The sequence below is a fragment of the Antrostomus carolinensis genome, unplaced genomic scaffold (genome assembly GCF_000700745.2).
Source record: "Antrostomus carolinensis isolate BGI_N321 unplaced genomic scaffold, ASM70074v2 scaffold21783, whole genome shotgun sequence".
NCBI classification, from domain to species: Eukaryota; Metazoa; Chordata; class Aves; order Caprimulgiformes; family Caprimulgidae; genus Antrostomus; species Antrostomus carolinensis.
Genome location: NW_010303425.1, coordinates 9,799 through 34,722, shown reverse-complemented (window position 1 = coordinate 34,722; position 24,924 = coordinate 9,799). Strand labels below are relative to the sequence as shown.

General features: G+C 42.7%; 1 protein-coding gene across 1 annotated transcript in view; it reads right to left on the bottom strand.

Moving 5' to 3' along the window:
* Nucleotides 1–24,920, bottom strand: part of ARHGEF38 (Rho guanine nucleotide exchange factor 38) — a gene marked incomplete at both ends in the record, with an annotated part of 34,794 nt that extends 9,874 nt beyond the window's left edge. The window contains 5 exons of the mRNA XM_029084048.1: nucleotides 4,290–4,307; nucleotides 7,334–7,481; nucleotides 11,782–11,905; nucleotides 14,421–14,611; nucleotides 24,815–24,920. Of these exons, the coding sequence (XP_028939881.1) occupies nucleotides 4,290–4,307; nucleotides 7,334–7,481; nucleotides 11,782–11,905; nucleotides 14,421–14,611; nucleotides 24,815–24,920 (587 nt within the window). The remainder of the gene's footprint in view (nucleotides 1–4,289; nucleotides 4,308–7,333; nucleotides 7,482–11,781; nucleotides 11,906–14,420; nucleotides 14,612–24,814) is intronic.
* Between the last annotated feature and the right edge of the window lie 4 nt (nucleotides 24,921–24,924).

Here is a 24,924-nt window from a genome sequence, read left to right as displayed (position 1 = left end):
AAGTGCAATTACCACTTAAGTCAAAAAATAAGATACATCTGTTAGGGAACAGGGGCCGTTGTAAACGAAACCCTCCTCTCGCCCCCTCAGTGAGAAATACAGACCGGGTCTGAGTTTTCTGTGTCTTCAGCAATCTGCCAGACTATTGCTTAGACATTACCTCTGAAATGGTCCCACTCAGTCTGGGGGTGCATCTGGTACAACTTACACAGCACAACACCCAGGAAGGGAGATGTAGGTGGAAGAATAAATAACAGGAAGTCTGATAAATGCATGTGAGCGTGGCTCTTACCTCCTGCTCTGGCCCCTCAGGCTTAAAGCTGCAACATCTCCTTGCTGCAAGTAAGCGGGATGCCCGCTGATGGCTGCATCCCTTCTCACAACATCTCTCAACCCGCCACAGTGACCCTTAAGCTTTACTGTCTTTTACCTGTGTTTTTTTCTTCTCTGGTTGCCAGTAGGTTATTTCTAACGATGCCTGAGCTTCCAAAGGATACCAGATCTGGCCTGGGGAAATGCTGAACATTCAGGATGTTCACCCAGCCTTGATCCAACCTGCTGGAAGTCACTTTACACAAAGGCAAAGCAGGCAGCTGCCTGGGGTGGCAGAAGGGTAAGGGCAGGAAAGTCACAGCTTCCAGCATGGGCACAGGAGTGCTCTGCAGCTCCAGGCTTGATCCCTCCTGGCTTGGCTAGGGCAGCAGACCAGCTTCGCCACGCATTCAAGCAGCTCGGGCCATCAAGGCCACCTGAGCTCTCTGGCCTCCATGCAAGGCAGTTACCAGCCAGCTGAATCCATGCTCCAGCCCCACTCTGGACAAAAGTCTTTGCTCATACCCTCTAGGCTTGAATGGGAGAGGCTGTGCAGTTTGCAGGCCGTCACAACAGCCTGGGAGAAAACAGGGGAAGGACAGGACCAAGCCACATGTGTCTTCATTACCTTCCAAGTGGCTGGTGGAAACATGGGGTCTCCCTGGAGTGGGTAACACCAGGTGGCCAAGCTCTAGGGCCAGGGCAGCCATTACTGAGGCTCTCTCAGCAGGACAGATGTGCCCATTGTCTCTCCCCATTGTCTCTCTCCTCCTTACAGGACACTCCTGAGCAAACCAGGCAACACTCTAGCACCCGTGCTGGTACAAACTACCTGTGACTCCCTTTTGAAACCAAGCGTGAGCTGTTGGTAGCCGTGTGAAGGGCAGTAAAGCAGAGCAAGCTTTCCATTTGCATGCCTGAAAAGGCTGCTTTGGAGGGGAAAAGGTTGTTTGACATTAACTATGCAAGAGTTAATGCTAGGCGAAGAAGCATTTCTGCATATGGAAAGATGGGATAATACAATGTAGAAGGAAAGTACAAAAAAACAGGGAACAGCTACTTGGTTTACAGGCTGACATCTATTGTTTTGTGCAGCAGGAAGAGTAAAAGAGAAAAAAAAAGCTTTCATTCCCACTTTTATATGTATAAAAAGTACAAGAGCCAATCCTTACTGCTGACTAATTAACAATTTGAATGCCTTTGAAAAGAGACATCTGCATATTTAAACCATCTCTCTTGCACAGGCATTATCTGTAAAAAAAGTTCTGCATGAAAAAAAATTAACAGTAGATGCCTTTTAAGGCTTCTTGATGTCCCCAAACCTTCTCATCATTTCAATCCCCCTCATTTCCCCTGTATCCTACATTAAATATAGAGAGCTATTTTCCCTTCTTTCAGCTTCTGGCAGCAGTAATGAAAAAAAAAAAATCTTAAATTGTTATTGTTTTCTCTGAAAAGCCCCATGAATAAAGATCTATAAAAGCTGCCTTGTGAATGGAAAAATCTTCAAGTGTCTTCTCTTTATATAGTTGCACTTTGGACAGCTGCCCAAGTGATAAACAGCCCTCTGTTTGCATATCTGCATGACACAGTCTTACAATATGGTTCGAGAGATAGTAGGTTTGTTATAAGATAATGACTCCCTGGGGCACTAAATGCCACAAAGTTCAACTCATCAAATTCTCCCCAGCAAGATGAGCTGATGAGAGCCACTCTCCCTGGGCAAGTCCCGTTTGCAGTGTGCCCCGTTAGGATGCACCCGGCCGCCAGGCAGGACACAGCCTTGCCACGGGACCAAAACAGGCAAGTAAGGGCCTGTGACATCTATTGTGCAGAAAATTAAGTTGATAATTAATTTGTGATGCTACTTCAGCCTTCCCCCTCATGTTATTGTGAATTTAACAAGTACTGTAGATCATATGTAGCTGTACTAATCTTATTGCAAATTATTACCGTAGGTCTACAGTAAATGCAGGTGGCTTAACTGCAGTGAGCTTCACAGCATACCCTTCCTCCCTCCTCCCAACAAAACAAAGTCACAAATACAGAAAGATTCCCACCTGTTTAAAAAACACATGGTGGGGAGCTATGCAAAGACAGGTGATTCAGGATTTAGTTTCATTTGCTCTCATTACCCAGCAACTAGGTCCAGTGGCAGGCAAACATGATAGCCAGCATGGTACAGTAGGGCTCAGGCCAGTGTCATATTCAGCCTGGTGGTTTTGAAGTGGTGTGTGAGCATCATAGGCTGCAGCATGACTTAGTGTCTCAGGCTTCATGGTTTACTGTGTGTGAATTCATTTCAGTACAAGACATGTAGGACAAATAATTCACTGGGCTGTAAGACTCATGCAAACCCAGGGAATTCACGGAGGCTGCACAGTTGTTAAGCCGAGCAGAATTTAACCTATCAAGCTGCTAGCAAAGGGCAGCACTGTCTGGTATTTATGTAATTGTTTTCTTGATCATGCTTGAATGAAAAGCAACCTGGGAGCAGCAACATCACAAGACTGTTTGGGGTGAGTTACGCTGTTATTTTCCAGTTCAAAGTTAACCAGATTTTTGGGCATGGTCCTGCCCAAGGGCTGCTGAGACTCTGCAACCTCTAAGCTGGGTTGCAGGCAATGGCATTTCTGAGTGCCCTGCCAGTCAGCAGGGAAGGCAAACATCACCACACTGTGTGAGATGGCCAAGCTCAGGGAGGGTCCCACAGCTCAACCTGGCTCATTGCACTCTGCACAGCTTTATAAGAGCCAGTTTAACTCAGAAAGTGAGTTATATCCCCACTGGAAAGTGTTTGAAGGAGAAAACTAGGTATTAATTTCTGATAGGGTTACGCAAGGCAGAGCAGCCTTGTGCTATTTCTATATGCCTTGCTGTCAGACATGATCTTTTTGTGACTCTCTGGGTATTTTGTTCCTCTTGGAGCCCCGCTCCTTGGGAGCCAGGAGTATACAAGAATGTCTATTATCAAAACAAAATGCATAAAAACTATTTCCTATCATAGACTAAAGCTTGAAAACCCCAACTGTAGAATTTCAACCTGCAAATCCTTCAAAGTGTATTTTACACTGATCTTATTTATGATATGCAATTGACTGACTGATTAACAAATTCTTTGACTTTACAGGTGTTCCTCCCCTACCAATATAGAGCACACTTGCTCCTCCTTTATCTCTTAACATTTCTGTCTGGGGTTGTAATAATTTTCTTCAGTTCAGCTAACCCCTCCTCTGACCTCTCCCTGCAGGTAACTTCAGGAGATGCTGCATTTCAATGATCTCAACCTGCTGGATGTCCAGAAACTGCAGCTGTGATAAACTCTCCATTATAGCTTTTCAAAGAGTTCACATTTTGAACAGAAGTCCCTTAACCACAAGTAATCAGTGGCTGGGTGAGTATTCTGGCAAAGTGCTGCAATGAGCTTGTTCTTTTCTGATGTTCTTCCAGCCACTGTCAGAGGGCTGGACACTGTCAGAGATCCTAAGGTGGATTTCTCATATAGGGCTACCAAAGGCACTGTCACCTTAGAAAAAGCTTTACTTGTGAACCTAATGTGTATTGTAGCAGCTCTACAAAGGCCTATGCAAAAAGATTTCAGAGTACCTGGATTTCAAAGACTGACACTATGTTGTTGACAAGCAGGTCTCGCAGACCTCAGAGCTCTCTAAGCACATTTATAAGACAGTGAGGTGATAATAAAGGGCTCTGAATGAACTGGTAACCAAATTAAGCAGCTTCATAAGCGACAAGTTTTGAAGGAGACTGCAAAGCTAGTGCAGTGGTAATTGAAAAACTAGACAGGCTTAGGGAAATAAAAACTGAGATTCTTTATCACATATGTCCTGGAAAAATCTTTGGGTTATACTGACACAAAAGGCTTCTGTTCTTAAAATTTCCATTGGTACAGTTTTAAGCATACTGAAGATAAAGATATTTTTAAGATATTTTACATGTAAGAAAAGCATAGTACTTACTCTTCCTCATATATCTTTCTGCAAAAGAGAAGAAAAGAAAACATTTATTTTTATATTATTAGTATATTAGTATTAGATTCCCCCTAAAAGGCTTTATACAGATCAGGGGCCAGATTCTCAGATACACTTCAGTGACACAGAGCAGCCATAACTGGCCAGTTAACCTAGGTTTATGGCTGCTATGCGTCAGCAGAACTGCACAAAACAGCCAGAAGGTACTGGTGAATCTGTCCCTATAACTTTTTGAAAGGACAGCCCCAAATGAGAAAGGATTGTCAGAAACCTGGCTTTGGCTATAAGACCCAGCCTTGTCCTAACACTGTTAGAGAAGGAAGTTTGCGTCACTGTGCTAACAACGGTAACATCAAGTCCTTTACAAAAAGTAAAATTAAATGTCATTCTTACACTTTGCATACAGTCCTGTCTACTCTCTTTAAATAGAAATGTATTTCTAAATGAGAAAGAATATATTTCAGCCTTTTAGGAAATAGAATCCATGAAGCTGTTAAGTTTTTTGTAAGCTATACATCAACTGAAATCTCTTCAGAGTAGGATGGTGTTGATACATATACTGAAAGGAGCAGGGACATGCAACTGTAGTTTGGAAACATGTGCATAGAATATTTTCCTTATGGTGTGTATTCACTTAAATGCAAGGGAACCAAAATGTCGCTCCATCTCTCCATTAGGCTTTCGTGACATCACATTGTCAGCTGCTGCTTTTTGAGTGCCTGCAGTCTTATTTCCTTGCCCACTGGTGCCTAACGGAGCATCTGGAAGCTGGTGCTTTCATTGCTTTTGGACTGTCAGCACTTTGCATGCTTATGACATCCCTCTGCCCCTGTAATAGTTGACCAAGCTACTTCAGCCTGAAAGCTGAGCAGGTAGTTGCCAGCATCCTTTCATTTTACCAGCTGCATTTCTTTGGTTAAGCTAGCAAACAACATCTCTAGTTTGCATAATCGCTGCTAAAACACAGGACTCTACAGAATTTGGATTTGCACATGTCTCCAAGGCAGACACCTACATTTTGGGATGGAATTTCTCCTCTTCAATCAACAGGAGGAATGGGAATCTCAGCATGGCTAATTAAATCTGATTTGTCTGTACCGATGTGCAGAGTGCCACTGTCAAATTGCTCCTGATATAGAAGTTGTTTTTCATGTGGCAGCTATTACACAGCTGAGGAACAGAAGCCCCTTGTAACATTAGCCCATTTTAATTAAAATAAAAATGGAACAATATTCTTTCCAAGGAAAAAAAAATATTTAAGAAGTAAACATTTTCCAATAATAGTTGTCACCAGCCCCCATATTTATTATGTCTCACAATGGAAAACAGCCTATAACTTATTTGGTAAAAATGCTGCATACTTTTCTTCCTAGGACAAGTATTCTCCAATCATTAGTAACAGGTTTAGGTGACCACAGCTCTGAATTTGAGTGTGCACTTTCAGGTCTTAATATTAGAACTGGCTGCAATCTTTAGGCACTGGGAAAAAACTACAATCTAGTATACATGCACCAGTGCTTTTTTCGTTGGTTCTTGTTGAAAAGCTAATCAGGAAAGAGCAAGACAAAACAAGGCTTCATTGTGAGAAAGGCTTTGTCACTTCCTGCTAGCAAAGGATACAATGGCTCAGTATAAAATATCCTTTCTCTTCACAAATCCCAGCTGTGGTGTTGGAACAGGAGCTCCTCTTGCTGGCTCTGGAATTCAAGTGGCAGCATCCACCCTAGCACTTATGTGGATGCTATCTTTTATCTTTATTTCCTTCCATGTCCCCTTGTCTCAGCAGCAGGGATGAGTGAATGACAGTAGCGGCTTCTCTTGATTAGTTGGAAAAGAATATTGTAGGCATCAGCAACTAAAACACACCCTCAGGGGAGATACCTGGCCATCCATTAGCCTGAAAGCCTGAGTTTATATGAAAATCTATTTCTTTCAACTTCCACAGTAACTAAGGCCTAAGTTCCCTACGCATATACTTTGTTATGTATTTAATAACTGGACATGTTGCGCAAAGTAAGCCTTATTTTCAATATTACCTGTCTTGAAAGTGAACATTTCTCTTTTAATGTTAGTATATTCCTCCACCACTCTTTACAAATATCACTTGGACATATTTCCCACCTCCTAAGTCTTAACACACCTCTGCAGACTGATCACTAACTGAGGTGCAGTTGAAGTATCTGTTGCTGATGCACACTCCATTATTTGCAAGAGCTTTACATCTCTCCTACGAGCATACAGCACGAGCCTTTCCTGGAGCTGGAGCTAGACCTCTGACCTGAAAGGCCATGGTGCATTCCTTCCTGACAGCTCCATGTGACACTTTTGGGCAAGTGAGGGGGCAAGGAGTGTTATGAGTGGGAAGAGAAGAAGCACTTTCCATGGAGTGGATAAGCTGGTTCCTGCAACTGGTTGCAAAAGCAAGCTGCCCTGGAGGAAATATGGATCCGTTACTCTGTGGCATCCCCAGTTCTTGAGGCATTTCCTCGAGGGGCTGGCACTGTAGACGATGGCACAAAGCACCTTCTACTGGTGGGACTTGGCAGCTTGTTCCAATGCTTATTGCTCACAAATACCCCTGTCATGAGGGGTCTAGCCCCACACAGCCACTCCAGACCCCTGGGGCCTTGCAACAGGGGCCCAGAACCACCAGTGGGTGTGAATATTGCCATTACAGGCTATTTTAATTCAAGCAATAGACTCACTGAAGACAGGGGCAGCATGTTTCCTAAGAGCTGGGCAAGGTGTTCCAAATAGCCCATGATATGATGCAGCATATTTTTGCCAGTATGGGGCACTGAAGCTAAGGGAAGAGCAACCTTTCTTCCACTATTTTTGCCCATCTTAGAGAGAAAGAAATCTAATCATGGCCCCTGGCTTGTCATCTTTTCATGAAAGCAGCATAAGCCAGAGCTCCCAGCAAGCCTCATAAAACTCTGGATTTACAGGGGACCTTTCATCTACATCCATTTAAAATGTTCCCTGCCAGGCAACTGACTATGGACGGAAATCATCATTTGAAAAGATCTTACTTTAAGGACTGTACACAATGTCTTAAATGCTGCTTCAGTTCTTCATCCTTTTCATAGGATTCCAGCATGGCATGTGCATCATCGTGGCGATAGCAGTAGATTTTATATGTGTCTTCCAGTGGGCCTTTAATCTGCAAGAACACTTCCCCTGTTAAGGAGAAAAACAAAGCGTGTCAAGCCAGACAACAGCATCTCAGAAGGAGTTTTATTATGCCACCACATTAGCCGTGAGCTAAAAAGGCTGGCTTCCACTTTACTTCCCTTAGAAATGATCTTGCATGTTTATGTGCATTATTTATTACATGTATTTCTCAGCTTCTCATCTTTGTCATAGCTAGGCACCATTATATCAATGTTAATGCACAAAAATTCCCTCAGGAAAAGGCATGAAATCTCTACACCCCACACCCCTTCATACACAACCCCCTAATTCACTGCCCCAGCTTAATGTCCCTTCAGTGGAAACAGCATAGGAGAGCTTAACTGTTAAGGGGAGATCATTTTTGTGTCAAGGGCTGTCAGGAGGGATGAATGTAAGCCTGTTAATTTTCCTTTTGACTTTTTTTTTCAACTGAATATGAACTCAAATGGGTTAGAACAGGAATAATGACTCAATTTCCCATTAGCCATTTCACTTTTATCTGTTTTGCAAAATCCTGAAATGGCAATTGTTATGGCCTAGAAGAGAGATTTTTCTTCACATGACAGAGGAACAACCTCCACCCCTCCCCTAATTAAATAAAATCACTGTGGATTACAGCCATTTTTATATAGTATTTAGGTTTATATACAAGTGAAAGGGGAAAACATTTCCATTTCCAGTCCTCTATACCACCATTTTCCCCCAAAGAACACTTGGGAATTTTAGAGGCACTTAAATAGTCCTGCACCCATTTCCCATTTAATTCTCATCCCTAATTCTCTCAGTCTAAAACTTCTGTGTCAGTTTCTGTGTATGTAAGAAATATTATCTGAGAGGAGAAGGTAGCTTCCTCTACTGCTGAGATATTCTTTTGGTTCTTACACCCTTACATAGCAGAGCCCTGATCAGCATCCTTGGAAATATATATAATAAACAACAGCATCGGTAAGAACTCCTGTCTCGGGCATTTCCTGAAAATTGCATCTATGTGGCAACCAGTCCGATGTTCTATAAACATTTCTGTTGAGTTATAGCAATGATTATTCAAGTTAAAAGCTGAACACGACATTAATTGGGAGCTCTCTTTCCATCCACAGAGTGAGCGCCAAACTGTCAGGCATCCTGCATCTTTCATCCTGACCAGAGTGGGCTGTTCCATAATACGTTGCATTGAACTGCTCCGTCTTAAAGTGAAAAATGATTCAGTTACCACAGTAACACAGCTCTGGATTTTTTCCCCTAGCAGTGAAGGTTAACTGTGCTGTCTAATGCATGTTGGTTTCAAGGTGCAAATAAGGGCACAAAAATGACAGATCTAAGACCACACAAATTCATTTTAGTTACTGTAAGGCCACAGTCAGAAGAGCACTGGCATCCTATAGTTAAATGCTCTTTAGCTGTCTGTCTTCTCTGACTTCTGCTTAATGCTGATGTTGATGACTACCAATGTGCATTGCATCCTGACTTTCCCATGAGCTCTCTGCGCAGGCCTTTATTAGCCAACAGTGTAAGGGGAAACCTTAATAAGCTTTCTCTTGATCCTGCTCCCTTGGCACCTGATTCTCAGAGATGCTGAGCTCTCATAGTTTTCACTAACTTTAAGTGGAGCTCCAACTGCTTAGCACAGCCTGTACTATGCTAAGCCTTCAAGTGAGGTTATGTTTTCAGTAACAAAAATGCAAGCTGTAGACATACAGCTTATTTCAGTATATACTAGAGGCTGGAAATTATCACTCTCTTCGCCAGAATGAAAGAGATGAGCAAGATCTGTTCACTGATGTATTGTGCCACAATGACAGATACTTTCATTGATGCTCAATGATGAGAAAAATTATGTGCTGATTTCACAGATAGGGCCTTTTAAAAGCAGATGGATTTCTTCAGCCTAAAGCCCTTCTTGGTTCTGAGCCATATGGACTGAATCAAATGAGCTTTGGGGATATCACTGTGGGAGCTTGCTTTATGGGCCAAAACCACATTATATTTGGGCAGAGATTTGAAAATACTGAGTCTTTTGCGCACTCTGACAGATCCAAATCTGCCTGATGCCTCTTCTTAACTGTGATGGTCATCAGTGTCAAAGAGAAAATCCTAGGAGGAAGGGTTCAGCAACAGAAACAGTTTCTCCCTGTGGCTTTCAGTGGTGCTTCCTGTGTGGACAGCAGTGGAAGAGGGAGGAAGAAGCGGTCTAATAGCTAAAGCTAGGGTAAGGTTACTAAGTCTTCAAATTCCTCCATACACAGAACAGAGAGCAGAAAAAACACCAGAGAGAACTAGAAAAGGTATTTAACCTCAGTGACATTTAGCATCAGAAGACCAAGCACCACAAAAGGTCTGTCTATATTAGCATTTTAAATCAGATTAGGAGAGGACTTCTGAAGCCAATCTCTCGGTAGTCCTCATCTCCCATGCCCTGCCTGTGTGGTGAAGCAGTCACAGGCACACAAACTGGATCCCTTCAAGGATGGTAATTACCAGAAGATGCACTCAAAGGGCACACCTTATGCAATCCAGCCATAAAGGGCATCTCTCAGTCTATAGGAACAGGCTACAGCCAACCTAAAGTAAGACCTCTTGATATGTATAGAATGGATATCAGATCCTTAGCACCAACTGTTTCACTCTACAGGTCTGCTTCTATTTGGACATTACTACTCATCAGTGTGGACATAGCATAAGGTGCAGAGAACACAGACTAAAATAAGACATGAATACGAGCAACCACATTATTTTGGTTTCAAACTAGTGAATTAGCAGTTCTCAACCTCACCACAACTGGGTTGCCTTCCAAAGTAAGATATTTCAATGCAAGATTTTTAAAACCATAAACATGATAAAATGTGATCAGTGTATTGAACAGATCCTCAGACTGCTCCTTCTATAGACTGGCTTTAACAGCTTTTACACTGATCCCAGAGACAAAATTATCACCTTGTATACTTTTAGAGGATAACAAACTTATGAACTTATTGCTTATAGTGGTACAATTATTCTCCCTGCTTTTGTCTCAGCCTTTGGAAGAACATCTCAAACCTTACTTGCCATCTTTTTCCTGCCATAATTTAGTCAACTTTGTGATCCACAATCCCATACATTTTCATGGTTCTTTGTCTGATTCTGGAGAAATACACCCTAATAGATGGATGAAGTTGTTTCTCTTTAGTTCTGGACATGGCAGGGAACTAAAAGAATTATTCTCTTGGCTGTGAGAAAGGCACTTCCTGCTAGAATAGAACATTGCTTATTAAGGGTATGACTCATCATGATGCACTTTTACTGAAATACTGCCAAACAACACAGTCACATCAAACTATGTTAAGCTGTTGCCTTGGCAAACCAGATTGAGATGTGCTAGGATTAATACTTTTCCCAAGCCTCATATGCTTTAATGTCATGTTTATTAGTCAAACGGCAACCAGTAATTTTTTACCCCATTATTTGTGAGAAGAAGGGTCTTTTCCATAACGTTACCCGTGGTATGTGGTCAATTTAGTTTAAACTAAACTGGCTGACTGCACTGAAGCAAATTAAGAGTTCTCACCTGATCCCTTAAGGTGGATCACCTACTGCCTGTGCACTGAAAAAGCAGTTATGGGAGAGCTGATGAGTGATAACTTCTTAAACCTCTCCAGCTGTGCCAGAATGTCAAGTGACTAGACATAACGTTCTTAACATTCATGGCCTGACCTGCAGAACATGTGACTGTTGTGATATATCCAGGGGCAATCCATTTGCTGAAAATACCCATGATCCCCACCGAAAATTCCTGCACAGATTCCCACAAACTTCCTGTCAATTACAGCTTTCTTGCCTTTACTGACCATGTGCCTTAACCACTTCTTACATGAATTGTATTGCCAGTAGATCCATGTTTACAGTGTTTGTGGGGAGGTGTGACATGTTTGTTATTCCAATCTTTTTGACGCTTTTTGTGAGTGTTACAATTATGAGTACGCAATATAAGAGCTGGTGTAAGCGTGAGCAGAGTTAGGTAGGCAATGTCAAACTGAATGAAAAGGATATTGTCAGAATGTGGCATAACTCAGCACTGCAGTTTTTACTCATGCTAAACTCACTCTCTCCTTCTTTCCCCTCAACATCCAGATGGATGGAAAAAGACATCATGATCATACAAGTAGAGCAGAGCAACTGGACAGGTTTCACGTGTCATTTTTCCTGTGTCATTATGGAAAGCTTGTAGCATGTTAGCCTCTGGGAGTGGTACTAGTTAAATCTGATGAGGGTGAGGAGACTGTTATGTTTATTCTTTCTGGTAGCTTTGTAGAACTCAAGAGGACAGTCATACCGATCATTTGCATGGGTGGCTCCACATCTGTCGTGGCTTCTTCCAACAGCGACAGCAGTTTGGCTGATACTTGATGGACCAATTCAATGTTGCTAAACAAGCCATCCACGTCAAAGCGAGCAATCTAATGCAATACAAATATTAAGCGTCTACTGACAAAGGATAAAGAAGGACATTGTGTATTACAGACCTTCTCTTGCTATGCCCTGAGTGTTCAACACTCCAGGAAGCACCGCTTCTGCAAAACATTGTATAAACATCCTCCTTGTGACTTCAAGGACACGTATACAGTTTTCAGAGTAGTGTAATATGGTTGCCGCAGTTAACAAAGGGCATGATATCAAGAGCTTTTAACCTTATTTTGAACTATTCCTAATCCAAAAGTGTTTACCTAGGAAGGAAATAAATATTATCATCTGAATAAAGAAAAGATCCTTAGCTGGCTTTAAAATGTTTGCTTACTTTCCCACTGAGGAAGACAATAGTTGACAGTGGGTTTGATTCGCTGATTACCAGTTGCTAACAGAGGCTGTTATATAAACTGAGACCTTGGCGCTTTGGTGCCAGCTACCAGGTACAAAGGCTTCCAGATGGTGGTACCATTTTATGTTACTTGTTCTATAAATCCAAAAATACAACCAAGATCATATAATTTCCACTAAAACAAACACATTTGCAATCTGGGTATTAATATAACCTAAAGAGCTTCCTACAGAGCCTGGGCATGCAACATTGACTTCAGTGAACTGCATCAATTTACACCAACAGAAAGTTTGGTTCCATGTTCCTACTCATTTTAGAGCAAGTAAAAAATTTCCAGGACACGTACTTTTCATAAAGTAGGTATTTATTTCCTTGCACAGCAGGGCAATAGTTAGTATTCAGGGACAATTGGAGATAGCCAGTGATAATGTGCTAATACTGAGAACAAAGGGAAGACTGATTTCAACATACCCTCTGAACAGGTCTCTCCATTAGAAACAGAATTGCTGACTTACATAGCAGCTTACCAGATGCCAGCAGGATCAAATTGCGTGGTATTTTAACAGAATCAGAAATATACTTTCAGTACTAATGCAGTTAATTTCTTCATAAGTATAATAGGGTTTAAAACATGTTTTATCCATTTGGAAATATGAAACATTCATTGCTAGGTCAATTTTCTAAATGCTATCTTTCTCTAAACACATTACAAACTTTCAATACGGTAGTTTATCCGAGAACTAGCCTTAAAACCATACAACATTCTTGAAAGCCTTTCGAAAATGCAGAGGTTATTAAGTTAAGACAGTTATAATCTCTAAATTACTTTTCCTGTATACATCTAGCCCAGGACTTCTGATCTGTGCTCCAGCACAATGCCTACACAGGATTTGGAACTACGCTGTGCATGGACACTTACTCATGTTAATACAGTGACAAAGGACAGAATTGAAACATTTGTTTTCAGTTGGCTGGAAAAGAGCAAAGGAACACAGCAAAGGAATGACCTTGCTCAGTGCTGGCCAGGCTGGGGAGGGAGTCAAGTGGAGACTACTTCTAAGCAGATGAAAAGTGAGCAGGAAGAAGTCAAGAACTCCTTAAAGTTAGGCCAGCAGATGCCAGCTCTTCTGAAAATGGGTTGGAACAAACTCCGACAGAGTTTTAAGAAATTAAAAAGGCCCTGCAGGAGCTTAAACAACACAGGCTTCAACTGGCCACTGCATTTCCTGAAGAGGCAGCGCCAACGTCATCTAAAGACACTTTGCCCCCTGTACCTGTATTTTGCCGCCAATTTCATAAAGAATGGTACGTACTGAATACTTAGGTTAAGGTCTGTTGACAATTACTTTTATTCTGTGTTAGCAGCAGGTACCATTTGTGCAGCCTCTGTGATTGCTATGTTGCAGGCTCCACAAATACGCATCTTTCTCTGGACAACCTCTTCTATTCCCAGCTTGCGGCTACACAATTTTTCTATAAATTGAAATACTGTTGAGGAAAATGTGCTCTTTGAAGTCTCAGATGAAAAAGAAAATGGGTCTCATTGGCCTAATAAGATCTTTTGCCTGAAAGATAGTTTATAAACCTCCCTTCTTAAATTTGCCTTTTCTGTGTAGAACACAAATTTCTGAAGTGCTCACTGAGCTCTCAGGCATGGCACTTCTCCACCACAGCTGTCTGAAAGGCTGGATTAAATTATCTTTATGACTGAATTTAACCGTGATGGGCAGGTTCATCCCATTCCAGGTTGTTATAATGGAAAATACTTTTTATTGGTTTCTACAGCTTTTGGAGGTGCCAGTAAAGGTCTGTCAGGGCAGGTACCAGGGGTTATGATTACAGAGCAATATGGAGAGGTGAAAGCTGCTATTGCAGCTCACAAACACGTATATAAGCAGCCAAACTGCCCTCTGGGCAAGTACCTTGATGCAGGCTTTACACAAGTGCTGTGCAACTGTCAGGAGCATAGCTGACTTCTTGCTCTCCTCATGGGAGCCCTGGCACATCCCTTTCCAGACAGCCAGCTCTGGACCCACTCTCAGCACCACATCACTCTCACACTGACACTTGTGCTTGCACTAACACAATCTGCAAGCAGAACGTGGGTGAGTTGAGACCTTGACATCACCACCTTGTCCTCTGCCCCTGGCACTCACCTGCTTGTTTCTCAGGGGCTGAATCACTTCCTTGATGCAGAGATCCAGGTTGCTGATATAGTCTTTCTCTGTCTGCATGAGTTCTGCAATGATTTTCACCCTCTTGGCCATCATGCATCTGCTAACTTGTTCTTCGTCCTTCTGCAGCAAAGTGGCAGGGGGTGAGGACCCCACCTGTGGGGCCATTTTTTCTGTTTAAAAGAGAGAGATTTGTGAGGAACATTGTAATCCTGCATGATCACCCATTTTGCCCTGCGTGACTGCTGGGGGGAAAGTAAGTGGTGCCTGTTGGAAACTCCCAAATCGCCATGGGGAGCAGGAAAAGAAGCATAAATGGCAATCCCAGATCACACCAAGCGTCATCCCATCTCCCTCCTCTAAAAGGGGACACAGGTTTGACAAAGGAAACCGTCCGTTTGGCAGTAAGGGGTTAACCTATCACCTGCTCCCCCACCTTTGTTATTATGTATGTGGGCAGAAATTTTCCATAGAACACAAGAGAGTCTGATCCTTGTCACACTGAAATTCAAGGATAGCTGATGCCCTTCTACTCCTTTGAAAACACAGTCTCAATCTGACATCTATTATGATTTGGAGGATGGGAGAAAATGTGTTCCTGTGGAAGAAAAAGGCTGTGTTTACCATAAATGATCTTCACTGGAATAACCTTTGCCCTGTACAATGTAATGTTGAGTCTATTCATGGGAGGCTGGAAAACAAACTTTCAAATGAAGACAATGTTACTAATGATGATGATGAAACCTGTAATTCTGTTTCAAAATATTTCTTTGAAAGAGGCAAAGGAATTACAGGAGAATACAGGAAAACCTTTAATGATCAATAACAAACACTTCTTGGAACAACAGAGATCATTGGGATCAGGACATTCTTAACTATTTTTCAATACTTAAGACTTAGAATATCTGATTTGTTCCAGATACATGGAAATGCAAGTGAGTCTCCTACAGATAGGTAATTTATGTGTGCTACAGGACCTGCACACAACATCCTTACCTGTGATTATGGTCTCCCCTTCTGCTGGTTCGTAAGCCAGCCTGCAGACACCCACATCAGCTGTACCAAATTTTATCTGTGTACACTGACAATCTGTATTTTTCATTAGGAAAAACACACACAAAAAAACCCAAACAGACAAACAAACAAAAAAAAACACAAGTGGAAGATTTCAGAGGCTATTCTGGTGTTTTTCTGCTAGCCACAAGATGGTGCAGAGTACCAACAAAGATGGACCTATCATTACCATGCTCATCACTGCATTACCCAAGCACCGGCTTTTGTTGCTCAGTGGCAAAGGACAGGAATCTCTGCTGAGGAGCAGACTGCTACACCTTCGTGTCAACTTCTTGTAGGGAGAGTACTATATAAAGAGGCAAGAGCAAGCAGGATTTGATGCTTTGCTCGCTGATAGCCAGTACTGAGTGTATTGCAGTTGTTTGAATTGATTGTCAAGGGGGAGGTCATGAGCACTCAAGTGAGCACTGGACAGTGTGCAGCACCAGCCAAGGCTGTAGGTGATAACCTGGACCTGGACTCGTGGGAAAACCAAGCAGCTTTCAGGAGAGAAGCCTTTGAGCCATCTTCCACCGAGAGCTGTAAAATGTTGTAAAACTGATATATCATCATCCCCAGCTCCTTCTACAGTTATGCTGACCACTGATATTCAGAAAGGACAGTTTTGTTATTAATCCTTCTCCTGTCAGGTTTTCTAGTGAGACTGATGTGACCACAGTTATTGTTTTAAATAGCTGCTTTTGGGACTGCACCTCTGCCTCTGTACTGCTAGTTTTAAGCAGTGAGGACAAGAAACCCAAACCAATTGGGGAGGAGGAGCTGTTTTTTCAGACTTTTTAGTATTTAGCTGTACTTCTTACTTTTGAGTTTTTAGCCTTGAAGTCCATGTATAACACAGGCATGAACATTTTTTCCTCAAGTTTGTACATGGACAATAAATTAGAAACATGATGAGGATGGATCTCCTCCGCAAGGCTTGGTTATCAAAAGAGTGAAAGCTGAATCTTGCCTTAGTGAATCCATGCAGATGTGAGTGTACGGGCTGCACAGGAGCTCGCACTGCTGTAAAGCTCATCCACCAAAGGTGCTGCCCTTATTTTAGTGAGGAGAAGAGCAAAATTGGTACCAGCACCACTCCACAGCACCCTCTGAGCGATTTTCTGCTAGGGTTGCAGAATGAGACTGCCTTGCCTACGTGCTAAAATGGCAGGTACTTTTTCCTCTAAAAACTTGCAGTATGTAACCATACTTAGAAATTCACAAGGAACCACATGAACAATCAATTTCTGTTCCAGTTCTGCACCAAAAATCAGCATTTTTCTTGAGATCTGGTGTGAAAATACTTGCATGTGTGTGACTATGTGAGAGTTCAGGGTGACTCCTGAGAAAGTGCAGGGAAGACCAGACATCCTGGAAGATCTCAGAATTGTAGTTTCATTTCAAATGCAACACAAATGGAATTTGAAGGTAAACACAAGATGCTGTGCAAAAGAACTTTCTAATCCTTTATACTGGTGGCAGGAGAGGGCATTATATGAGCAAAACAAAGCCACTGTATCCCACTTCAGGCTTGAAGTCACAATCCCTCGAGAGGCTGTTCTTTCAGTTTATCTCATTAGATTGCCCTGATCTAATTTGATTCTTGAATGATGTCAGGGCTCATCTATTATCCTTATTGCATGATAGACAATAATGCCAGGAAATAAAAACTATTCTCAACAGGAAGAAATAACTGTGAGAAATATCAGGTAGATGCTGTTTCCTTATAGAAAACATGCTTTTTAATAAATGTATCCTTTCATTAAAAGTAATATAATTTTCTATTTTCACTCAATTCGTTCACTTTTTCATTTCAGGCATGCCTGTCTCTATAGAATGCAACAGCAAGATCCTGAAGTGATGATTACAGTCAAAACCTGTGATTTCATGTTCAGCTCATTGCTTTTGACCAGTTTGAGAACATTAGGAGCTTGCTGAAATCCTTGTGGAGTAAGTAAAAGTGTAATGAATGCACAAACAGCAAGTGCATATCTGGAATATAAGCAGACTCATTTCTACCTGGTAATGTATCCCAGCCCCAGACGGTTGAGAGAGAGGATTAACAGGAAGAGTCACTGCTGAGGATTAACCGTTACAGTAAGAATTTGGCTTGTTCGCCCTCGGAGATTCCAGGTTTAGGAAAAAGAAAAAGCTGACTGTTGAATGGTTTATTAGACAGCTACATCTTAAGACCAGTTTACAAAAAAGTAATTGGTACTTTTAGTAGGCATGAAAATGTAAAGTAGAAGGTAGCGTTTGCAATTGTTCCTTTGCGATGTTGGTTATCTGCAGGAGTCGACTTTCTGGAGGACTTTGCTTTGGAGAGGAAGGCAATGACTTTAGTTTTCCAGCTGTGTATTGAAGCACATGCCTCTATTTGCACAAAACAAGAGGTTCACTATGTGATGACATAGACAAAGCAGCCACACGTCTTACAAAAACTGTTTCTTCCAAGCGTGAAGTCTAAAGATATCCCCCGGATGGGGACATCCAGCAATGCAGCGAGAGCATGGAAGAACAGAGCCTGCAATGTGCAAATACAGCAGCTGTCTTCTAGGCGCACAGGAGCTATTGGGGGATCCACAGCAAGCGACTGGAGGAGCAGCCAGAGCAGGTTTGCAAGATCTCTGTCTACAAATTTCCCTGGCTTCTCCACTTAGAGAGTGAGCAGCTCCAAGATGTCTGCTCTATCCATCCATCCTCCCAGGTAAGATGCTCAGATTGGATATTACCTGGGGGTCAGGACCTAGGTTTCTCCCCATCTAATGCTTTCCATCTGGAACAGAAGGTATTGACGCAGAATATAGCAAAAAGGACAGCAGTGTCGGTGCATGGAGTAACAGGCCTTTTCATTAGGTAGGCAGCGTTTGGAGGATGCTAAAGGAACATAAGTTCTGCTCTCGTGCTCTGCAAGTACAGGGATTTTGCTTGGCACAAGGGTGCAGTGAAGGCATAAGTTATCAGGGTATAACAATTACAGCATTACTGTGTTTTCACATGTGAAACCTGACTCTCACACCACCCTAGATAAAATTATTCCTCTGTGAAAGCAAGTCCTCAGATAGCCTGTACCTTCAGATAACCTAGAGATTACACATGGGAATGTACACTGGCTTTTATCAACTGGATTTGGGAATGAAACACAGGCAGCCAAGTTCAGATACTGCTGCTGTGGCAGTTTCCCTCTCCCCCTTGCATCTCCCCTCAGACCATATCCCTGGCTCAGCTCCTTACACCCCTGCTTCCTCTGTGGGTGCTGGGAAGGCTGCAGGGCACAGGGATACTGGGATCCTTGGAAGTAAGGGAGCCTGAAATGGGACAAGCAATGGGAAAGGATGGAGTGTCCTGCTGTGTGCAGGAGGGCAACTGCATCATCTGAGCTAACACACAAGGAGTTTTACTCCAGATTCCCCCTCCCTTGTGCGGCATCACTTCATAGGTGTGTAATTATAGTTTTGCACCAGAGTTATTACAGTGCAGCAATGTAGGGAAAACATGGTGCAAATTAGATCTGCTGAACTTCAAGTTGGGCATTTGAACTACAAAAGGACTGGGAGAGGGTTCTGGAAAAGACCTTTTTTTCTTTTATTCACAAATGCACATAACAGCAGCATTGTTCAGGAGCAGGTTTGTTGCACACAGGCGGTGAGTTACACATGCAAAAAGCCTGTTATGTGAACACAGGAGGAGAACACCGCAGGACCAGAATGACCTTGCACCAGTATTCCTGGGCAACAGGTTCGCTCATAAAACCTGCATCAGTGCCTTCCTTGCAATTAGGTCATTCAATCTTTGATCATTTTTTTGTTCCATAAGGTACAGAAAATATTTACATTCAACACACAAGTTCTTTCTTCAATTCCTTGACAGCAGACTGCTTTAATTATATGTATGCTGACAGGACTACAGAGAGATCCCATGTGACCGCAGTGGAAGGGAAGAAAGCTTATCATCAGGTGACAGAAGAATGCCCTTATTGTTAGCGCCGATACTTACAAATAAACCTTTCCAGTGTGTCATATACCGGTATAAATACACTGCTCCTGTGGCACTGAGCTAATATGTTAATAAAGTAAGAACCGAGGAAGGGCTGCATCTGAACTGCTTCCCCTGGGACACACGCACCTCGAGATTTGCCACAGACCAGCTGTGACCCACAATGCAAAGTATCCCAATTAATAAAACATTCACTAATACGCCCAGAGAAGGACCCGTAAACCTCCTTGGGTCCTAGTCTTCACTCCTTTACCCCAGTTGCTGTTACTAGTTACGCTGCAGTAGCTCCTAAGAGTCCAAAGCCACATGGCAGGACTAGATTGTGCTAAATACTGTGCAAACACAGCGGCACAAAATGGATTCTGCTCTGAAAAGATGAGCTTGCTTCCCAGCCTGGCTGCCACTGCAGTGGAATAACTCCAGCTTTGTTGCAGTGCAAGTTAACAGAATTAGATCCTCCAAGCTTAAATTTGCACAGGAGAAAATATAAGTATTTGTTAGAGTGTGATTCCCATCAGAGGGCACAGGGAGGGTATTTTCATCAAGCCATCTCCTGGACTTCAGGAAATAATCCTGATTTTACTCCTTACTGTACGTCAGCAAACCAGCCGCTCCAAAGATCAATACATTTTGCGGTGAAATAGGATATTATCTGCATTGTAGTCCATAGAAAGTTAATCAGTAGGTACAGTGCAAAGCAAACAAGGAACTGGGGAGAGGCGTGGAGGATCTTTTCTCCTGGCAGGAGATGCTGAGAAGCTGTGTGCATGGGCAGCCCATGTGGGAAGGAGTGGTGTGCTCTGCAGGCAGGGAGGAGGATGGGAGGGAGGAAGGTGCCCTGCTTGTGATGAAGCAAAGGGAGATAAGTTTAGGAAGAAATTCTTTACTGTGAGGGTGGTGAGACACTGGAACAGGTTGCCCAGAGAAGTTGTAGATGCCCCCTCCCTGGAAGTGTTCAAGGTCAGGCTGGATGAGGCTTTGAACAACCTGGTCTAGTGGAAGGTGTCCCTGCTGGTGGCAGGGGGGGTTGGAACTGGATGATCTTTAAGGTCCCTTCCAACCTATACCATTCTATGAGTTGCCTCTGACTGGGCTTTTGCATTCCAAGGAATAGCAACTTTCTAGGAATTTGTATAGTTTTGCAGGTTTCTGTGTCATTTCTGTTTGTTATTTCTCCTAACTACGTTAGACACAGGAAAAACGTGAAATTCAGGGTTCAGATATGAGGTCTGGGGCAAAATATTGCGGTAGCTGTGTGGTTTGAATCACTGTATCTATTACAGGTATTTCCTTGATATATTTTACATTTGAAGCATGTGCAAATCATTTAACAGTGCAATTGACCCATTTGCAGCTAAAGTTATAAGGGAGTCAATATGTAATAGAGCTGTAAAACAAGGAGTAGCTCAAAGCATGCACTGTCTTCCTGAACACTGCAAATGTGATCTCCGATTCCTTCTGGACAGTCACCATTTTCTATAGCTCATTTTTAACCCCAAGCACAAGTTTGGTATATGGTTATTAACAAGAACCAGCAATCTGTCCAAAACCTAACAGACAGTGAACTATGTTTTAAATTCCTTTTCATGGTCTGCCCTTTTTGGTTGATAGCATCTATCCCCATGATGCATTGTATCTCAGTCGGCCCTGATCTTGCAAACATTTATGTGCCAATAACTAGATCAAACAAACTGCTCATACCGCAGTACCCAGGTACTCACAGAATGGAGGCTTTAGATTAATTCAAAGACTGATCCTAACATTAATGCAATACATAGATATTAACATATTTACTTCTACAGCTGCTACTGATGGATTTTCACTGTAAAAAACCAGACCAGCTCCTACTAGATAAACAGATATGGATAATACATTTGAAAATAGAGCTGCTAAATACCATTTTGTACCATTGCTTAAGGATAGTAGCAAGTTCTTCAATCCTCTTGAAAGGACACGTATGCTGGATTTTCTAGTGAATGTAGAGCAGAGCGCTGCACAGAAATGTCACAGGAGCTATATCTTAGTTCTTATGATGACCTTTAATATTATTTCTGCATCCACCACAAATGCTAGTGAATATATCTTCCTTAACCCCATCTTCCCTCTTTAGAAATGTAGTGCTTCTGTCTAGCTGATGGAGAACTATGGAAGGAAAAAATATATGTGGCTTGATCAAGATATTTCTGGACTCATCCAAGAATGCAACTACAACCTGAGTTCTAGATGATTGCATGGTTGTATCAAGAACGTGACTTTTGATAGCAATTGCCTTATTTTCCCCTATCTAAAATGGGGCTGTAGGCATTTGATTATCTCACAGGATGGGTTGAAATAGATGCACCAATTCTTGCCAAGCTCTTTGAGAATATAATGGTTACTTTGCATCTTGTTTCCTTTTTAAAAAGGACTAAATTCAGGAGGTGTTGCACAGCCATTCACACCAGATAAGGAATAGAATAGATGTATCCAGTATAATAATTAACCATGAAAATGCTTTCTTGCATTTTTAATGAATCCTTAATTTTAAAGTGAAAAACACTTGCAGAGATTTGCACCTTTGACAATGCTATTGTGCTTGTGTTTGTAGACTTAAAGAGCAAACCACCTTGATTACCCTGGAGATCTGGGTGGTAGGCTGCCTTTCTCACCCTTTATAGAAAACATTTTGGATTCTGTGTAAAACAGCAAAACTAAAGAGAAATCCAAGCGCAGAGAGGGATTTCTCAGGAGTTTTTATGCCTGACTGTTTGTTCACTTGGTTTTGGTTGGTTTTTCTTTTCTTTGTTTGTTTATAGGCTTTTATTTGGGGACCTATATTTCCAGCACACTGAGCTGCACTTTGAGCATATACTTCAGAGCTGCTGGAAATGGCTAGGGGCGGCAACAGCCTTGTTTCTGCTCAGGGAAACAATTTAAACTGCACAGAGGGCTGGAAGGGCTCTCAGAGGTGTCTCACCCATGCTACACCTTGGGCAAGCGTGCTGCAATGCTGATACAGGCATTGGGGTGTACAGACACCTTGGTCCCCATGCTCTGCCTAGGTGGGCCCTAGCAGAGATGTGGGTCCCGCAGCCTCTGACTCTTGACTTCCCAGCCCCGCTCACGGGGGATTCTCATCTGCAGGGTTTGCTCCTGTCTTACACATCCTTGACCATGCTAATACAAACGTCAGTTCTGCAGACTCTCTGTTAGAAAACATCTTAACAGGGAAGGGCAACTAAACACAGAGCTTTTCCTCCAATTCATTTAGGAAGCAAGTGCAAATTATTACTATTTGTATCTTTTTGCAAATCATTTACCATTCTAGGGTGACAGAGAGTCCTGACCTGGGATACACAACAGATTGTTTAAGTCACCAGCAACACTGTTGGGTTTTCTTACCAAGCATGGAGAACTCAAAAGCTTTGTGTAAACAAAACCAATTCCCTCAGCTTGGAGTAAGCTGCTTTGCATCCAAGCGCTAGTGAGAAAAAATATGAAGAACATGAAAGTGTACGATCATAGCACATAATCAGCACTGGCAGATAGCAAGTTAGGTCTGGGATCCATGATCACTATCAGACTCGGGCACATCTAGCTTAGCAAAATTTGATCAGGCCTTGGCACACAACTGCATTTCTTTCTATATCAACTGTAAATACACTTCATAGGAATTTCTGCTGACTTTGTATTTTCACTCTGAGGACAGGCAACTTCTAATCCAATATAAAGCCTGGAGGTACCTTGCTAACCCATCACCATTTTTCTTGAACAAATGCAAGCAAGCAGAGTGAGCTGATACCAGACCGGTGCTTTGCCATAGGTGGCCGTGGCAGTCTCAGCTGGTGGCAGGAGCTGTAAAGCTGGATTTACCATCTCCTTGGACTGCTGCCATAAACATAACCTCACGCTCTGCTATAACTACCTGTAACCTTCTCCGCCTCCTTTGCTCCAGGTTTGAAACAGGAAACATTCATAGCATGAATATACCTGACAGAAAGAACTCACACTTTTTGCTGGATATGGCCCTGATACACTTGAACTCACCTAGACAACCCCCTTCACGAGTAAAAAACTGTTGTTTTGGTGGGACACGTGCCAGGAGCTTGCCTGGCCAACCATAGCAATCTGTGCTTGTACCCTGGAACTCCCCCACCAGATCCCTGCAGCATGTGCCTGACTTAAATGAAAATTTTTCATTTTCTCATTGATTAGCTATCACAAGGAGAGAACAGCATAATCGATGAACTGCTCTGCTGTTCTCAGTGTATGCAGCCCCCATAGAAATCCTATTATTCTTAGGTTTATTATTTTATTTTATGCTTTTATTGCCCCTGTGAAGGAATGCTGCTTCCTAATTAAATGCATCAAAACCATAATACAGCAGCGCAAAGTATTTTCCTATTTTATTTCTCCATAAAGAATTATTGCCATAAGAGTGACTGTCACTAGGCAGTTATATCACCATTAGTAATACATGCTGATATTATAATCATACTCAAATCCCCCATTCGTGAAGGCACCCTGTTGTTCAAGACCCTGGAAACCCACAGAAATTCATCAGTTTGTGTTCAAGAGCACTCCCAGAAATAGCCATACACATTCTTCATGCTTTTCCTCAATCTGTGGCATCACATTTAATTTTTGATCGACAGGCCCAATACTGACATACTCTGCCAATTTCTGGTCCAGATGCAATTTGGCTATTTGAAAAGAAATTGTCTCCATAATGGTATAATTTGAATCAGCATATCCATCAAAGCATGTATTTGGATGTACTTCAGTTCAGGCTTGCACAATCTGAGCAACAGACAAACACATTCTAGATCTTGGTGGTTTCAACTGAAAGAAAAAACTGCCCTTGATGCTTCTGATTACTTCGTCTGTACCCCACGTGGTACGACAGCCAAAAGCAGACAGGACGGAACCATCCCATTTTCACACTACTGTTGCGTTGCGACCGTGTTCTGGTGACAGATGAGGAAGATCCCGGTTGCAGACGCATTTCGCGGGAACACACAAAACCTCCAACTGCATTTTGTGTCTTGTCTACACGACATTATTTAGAAAAATTAGAGGAAACATTTCACACCCTGGAAGTGACGGGGGGCAATTGCTCAGGCCAGCTGTGAGCGTGTCGGGTCAGAGACTGCCATTCCCCTCTTTTATCTCCAGGCTGCAGCCAGCCCGGAGGCCGGGGAGGCAGCACCCCAGCCCAGAGCATCCCCAGCCCGGAGGCCGTCGAGGCAGCACCCCAGCCCAGAGCATCCCCAGCCCGGAGGCCGTCGAGGCAGCACCCCAGCCCAGAGCATCCCCAGCCCGGAGCACCCAGCAAGCTCCCCCAGTACCTTGTAACTTCTGGCCGTACTCTGTCCTGTCGGACTGACTCCTCCTCAAGGTTCCGTGGTCCCCGGCCGCGGCCGTGCTCTCCACCACGGGCTCCGTCCTCCTCCTCTCC